The sequence below is a fragment of the Macrobrachium rosenbergii genome, chromosome 27 (assembly GCF_040412425.1).
Source record: "Macrobrachium rosenbergii isolate ZJJX-2024 chromosome 27, ASM4041242v1, whole genome shotgun sequence".
NCBI classification, from domain to species: domain Eukaryota; kingdom Metazoa; phylum Arthropoda; class Malacostraca; order Decapoda; family Palaemonidae; genus Macrobrachium; species Macrobrachium rosenbergii.
Window position 1 is genome coordinate 18,562,712 of NC_089767.1, and position 5,479 is coordinate 18,568,190.

General features: G+C 63.9%; 1 protein-coding gene across 1 annotated transcript; it reads left to right on the forward strand.

The window, feature by feature from the left end:
* Positions 1 to 1,486: 1,486 nt before the first annotated feature.
* LOC136853300 (acidic proline-rich protein PRP25-like) lies at positions 1,487 to 3,852 on the forward strand. The gene is made up of 3 exons (XM_067128662.1): positions 1,487 to 1,624; positions 2,113 to 2,185; positions 3,311 to 3,852. Exons 1-3 carry the CDS (start codon positions 1,487 to 1,489, stop codon positions 3,850 to 3,852), a joined length of 753 nt encoding a protein of 250 aa, XP_066984763.1.
* Positions 3,853 to 5,479: the final 1,627 nt, after the last annotated feature.

Below are 5,479 nucleotides of genomic sequence, written 5' to 3' on the forward strand. Positions count from 1 at the left end.
GCTGCTGGCCAGTCACCTGACCTGCCACACCATCGATAGGACCAAGCCAAGAGGAGCCCGCCGCCGACACCTGGTGGAGACCTGCAACGGCCGGGAAGGGTGAGCGACCAGCAGTTGGGGGGCTGTTGGCCGGTCACCGGACCCGCCACACCACCGACAGGACCACGCCAAGAGGAAAAGACGCCGACACCTGGTGGAGACCTGCAACGGCCGGGAAGGGCGGCGGCCAGGAGTTGGGGGCTGCTGGCGGTCCACCTGACCTGCCACACCACCCGATATGACCACGCCAAGAGGAAAAGACGCCGACACCTGGTGGAGACCTGCAACGGCCGGGAAGGGTGAGCGACCAGCAGTTTGGGGGCTGCTGGCCGGTCACCTGACCTGCCACACCACCGATAGGACCACGCCAAGAGGAGCTCGCCGCCGACACCTGGTGGAGAACTGCAACGGCCGGGAAGGGCGAGCGACCAGCAGTTGGGGGGCTGCTGGCCAGTCACCTCACCCGCCACACCACCGACAGGACCACGCCAAGAGGAAAAGACGCCGACACCTGGTGGAGACCTGCAACGGCCGGGAAGGGCGGCGACCAGCAGTTGGGGGCTGCTGGCGGTCACCAGACCCGCCACACCACCGACAGGACCACGCCAAGAGGAGCCGCCGCCGACACCTGGTAGAGACCTGCAACGGCCGGGAAGGGTGGCGACCAGCAGTTGGGGGCTGCTGGCCCCGGAAGGTCACCTGACCTGCCACACCCGATAACGCCAAGGAAAACCTGCCACACCACCGATAGGACCACGCCAAGAGGAGCCGCCCACCGCCCACACCTGGTGGAGACCTGCAACGGCCGGGAAGGGTGAGCATCCAGCAGTTGGGGGCTGCTGGCGGTCACCTGACCTGCCACACCACCGATAGGACCACGCCAAGAGGAGCCGCCGCCGACGCTTGGTGGAGACCTGCAACGGCCGGGAAGGGCGGCGACCAGCAGTTGGGGGCTGCTGGCGGTCACCAGACCCGCCACACCACCGACAGGAGCACGCCAAGAGGAAAAGACGCCGACACCTGGTGGAGACCTGCAACGGCCGGGAAGGGTGGCGACCAGCAGTTGGGGGCTGCTGGCGGTCACCTGACCCGCCACACCACCCGACAGGACCAGGCCAAGAGGAGCTGCCGCCGACACCTGGTGGAGGCCTGCAACGGCGGGAAGGGAGCGACCAGCAGTTGGGGGCTGCTGGCGGTCACCAGACCCGCCACACCCGCCGACCCACCGACAGGACCACGCCAAGAGGAAAAGACCACAACACCTGGTGGAGACCTTCAACGGCCGGGAAGGGCGGCGACCAGCAGTTGGGGGCTGCTGGCCGGTCACCTGACCTGCCACACCACCGATAGGACCACGCCAAGAGGAGCCGCCGCCGACACCAGGTGGAGACCTGCAATGGCCGGGAAGGGTGAGCGACCAGCAGTTGGGGGGCTGCTGGCCGGTCACATGACCTGCCACACCACCGATAGGACCACGCCAAGAGGAGCCGCCGCCGACACCTTGTGGAGACCTGTAACGGCCGGGAAGGGCGAGCGACCAGCAGTTGGGAGGCTGCTGGCCGGTCACCGGACCCGCCACACCACCGTCAAGACCACGCCAAGAGGAAAAGACGGCGCCCGACACCTGGTGGAGACCTGCAATGGCCGGGAAGGGTGGCGACCAGCAGTGGAGGGCTGCTGGCGGTCACCGGACCCGCCACACCACCGACAGGACCAGGCCAAGAAGCAGAAGCCGCCCTGACACCTGGTGGAGACCTGCAACGGCCGGGAAGGGTGAGCGACCAGAGGTTGGGGGGCTGCTGGCCGGTCACCAGACCTACCACACCACCGACAGGAGCACGCCAAGAGGAAAAGACGCCGATACCTGGTGGAGACCTGCAACAGCCGGGAAGGGTGAGCGACCAGCAGTTGGGGGGCTGCTGGCCAGTCACCAGACCCGCCACACCACCGACATGACCAGGCCAAGAGGAGCCGCTGCCGACACCTGGTGGAGACCTGCAACGGGCGGGAAGGGCGAGCGACCAGCAGTTTCTGGCTGCTGGCCGGTCACCAGACCCGCCACACCACCGACAGGACCACGCCAAGAGGAAAAGATGCCAACACCTGGTGGAGACCTGCAACGGCCGGGAAGGGCATGCGACCAGCAGTTAGGGGCTGCTGGCCGGTCACCGGACCCGCCACACCAAACGACAGGACCAGGCCAAGAGGAGCCGCTTCCGACACCTGGTGGAGACCTGTAACGGCCGGGAAGGGTGAGCGACCAGCAGTTGGGGGGCTGCTGGCCGGTCACCAGACCCGCCACACCACCGACAGGACCACGCCAAGAAGAAAAGATGCCAACACCTGGTGGAGACCTGCAACGGCTGGGAAGGGCGAGCGACCAGCAGTTGGGGGGCTGCTGGCCGGTCACCAGACCCGCCACACCACCGACTCGACCAGGCCAAGAGGAGCCGCCGCCGACACCTGGTGGAGACCTGCAACGGTCGGGAAGGGTGAGCGACCAGCAGTTGGGGGGCTGCTGGCCGGTCACCAGGCCCGCCACACCACCGACAGGACTACTCCAAGAGGAAAAGACGCCGACACCTGGTGGAGACCTGCAACGGCCGGGAAGGGCGAGCGACCAGCAGTTGGGGGGCTGCTGGCCGATCACCGGACCCGCCACACCACCGACAGGACCCGGCCAAGAGGAGCCGCTTCCGACACCTGGTGGAGACCTGGCAACGGCCGGGAAGGGTGAGCGACCAGCAGTTGGGGGCTGCTGGCGGTCACCAGACCCACCACACCACTGACAGGACCACGCCAAGAAGAAAAGATGCCAACACCTGGTGGAGACCTGCAACGGCTGGGAAGGGCGAGCGACCAGCAGTTGGGGGGGCTGCTGGCCGGTCACCAGACCCGCCACACCACCGACAGGACCAGGCCAAGAGGAGCCGCCGCCAACACCTGGTGGAGACCTGTAACGGCCGGGAAGGGTGAGCGACCAGCAGTTGGGGGGCTGCTGGCCGGTCACCAGACCCGCCACACCACCGACAGAACCACGCCAAGAGGAGCCGCCGCCGACACCTGGTGGAGACCTGCAATGGCCGGGAAGGGCGAGCGACCAGCAGTTGGGGGCTGCTGGCGGTCATCAGACCCGCCACACCACCGACAGAACCACGCCAAGAGGAAAAGACGCCGACACCTGGTGGAGACCTGCAACAGCCGGGAAGGGCAAGCGACCAGCAGTTGGGGGGCTGCTGGCCGGTCACCTGACCTGCCACACCACCGATAGAACCAGGCCAAGAGGAGCCGCCGCCAACACCTGTTGGAGACCTTCAACGGCCGGGAAGGGCGATCGACCATCAGTTGGGGGGCTGCTGGCCGGTTACCGGACCCGCCACACCTCCGACAGGACCAGATCAAGAGGAGCCGCTGCCGACACCTGGTGGAGACCCGCAACGGCTGGGAAGGGCGAGTGACCAGCAGTTGGGGGTTTGCTGGCCGGTCACCGAACACCCCACACCACTGACTGGACCAGGCGAAGAGGAGCCGCCACCAACTCCTGGTGGAGACCCGCAACGGCCGGGAAGGGCGAGCGACCAGCAGTTGGGGGGCTGCTTGCTGGTCACCGGACCCGGCACACCTCCGACGGGACCAGGCCAAGAGGAGCCGCTGCCGACACCTGGTGGAGACCCGCAACGACCGGGAAGGTTAAGCGACCAGCAGTTAGGGGGTTGTTGGCTGGTCACCAGACCCACCACAACACCAACAGTACCAGGCCAAGAGGAGCCGCCGCCAACACCTGGTGGAGACCCGCAACGACCGGAAGGGTGAGCGACCAGCAGTTGGGGGGCTGCTTGCTGGTCACCGGACCCGCCACAACACCGATAGTACCAGGCCAAGAGGAGCCGCTGCCAACACCTGGTGGAGACCCGCAATGGCTGGGAAGGGTGAGCGACCAGCAGTTGGGGGGCTGCTTGCTGGTCACCGGACCCGCCCCAACACCGACAGTACCAGGCCAAGAGGAGCCGCCGCCAACACCTGGTGGAGACCCACAACGGCCGTTAAGGGTGAGCGACCAGCAGTTGGGGTGCTGCTGGCCAGTCACCAGATCCGCCACTCCACCAACAGGAGCAGGCCAAGAGGAGCCGCCGCCTCCACCTGGTGGAGACCCGCAACGGCCAGGAAGGGCGAGCGACTAGCAGTTGGAGGGCTGTTGGCTGGTCACCGGACCCGCCACACTACTGACAGGACCAGGCCAAGAGGAGGCGCCGACGCCACCTGGTGGAGACCCGCTACAGCCGGCGGAAAGGGTGGGCGAACAGCAGTTGGGGGGCTGCTGGCCGGTCACCGGACCCACCACACCACCGACAGGACCAGGCCAAGAGGAGCTGCTGCTGACACCTGGTGGAGACCCACAACAGCCGGGAAGGGTGAGCGACCAGCAGTTGGGGCGCTGCTGGCCGGTCACCGGACCCGCCACACCACCAATAGGACCTGGCCTAGAGGAGCCGCTGCCGACACCTGGTGGAGACCCACAACGGCCAGGAAGGGTGTGCGACTAGCAGTTGGGGGGCTGCTGGCCGGTCACCGGACCCGCCACACTACCGACAGGACCACGCCAAGAGGAGCCGCTGCCGACATCTGGTGGAGACCTGGAACAGCCTGGAAGGGCGAGCGACCAGTAGTTGGGGGGCTGTTGGCCGGTCACTGGACCCGCCACACCACCGACAGGACCAGGCCAAGAGGAGCCGCCGCCGACACCTGGTGGAGACCCGCAACTGCCGGGAAGGGTGAGCGACCAGCAGTTTGGGGGCTGCTGGCCGGTCACCGGACCCGTCACACCACCGACAGGACCAGGCCAAGAGGAGCCGCCGCCGCCACCTGGTGGAGACCCGCAACAGCCGGGAAGGGCGAGCGACCAGCAGTTGGGGGGCTGGTGATAAGGCAGGTAGAGACTTAGCAGTCAATCAGCAGTCTTCCATCACTGAACATTGCAGCAGATGCAATCATGCAAGACTAAGTATAAGGGATTTTAAAATTGTAGATTCATGTTCAATAATTTCTGAGTTAAGGATTTTAGAATCTATATATATTGACAAACTTAAGCCACAACTCAACCAAGATCAGTCTTCCTTTCCTTTCTCTATAATCTACTGATTTTCTATCTGCTTTCGTTTTCCACTCTCTAAGGAAATTTATCTATTGTGTAATTTTTCTTTGTGTTGGTCTTTTTAAATGTTTCTTAGTTCTGTGTTTTATTTGATATTTTTATCATCCTGAGGTTGTTTTTCTTAGTTTTATTGGTTATTGTAATTCACTGAATTGTATTAGTTTTAAGTCTCTATGTTTTCTCTATGTTTTCTTTTTTGAGTAGTGTTTTTTTATGGTAGCGTAGTTTATAAAAATTTATTCTCGAGTGTGACCTTTCTTTAATTTTGTATTTTACTATAGCAGAGTC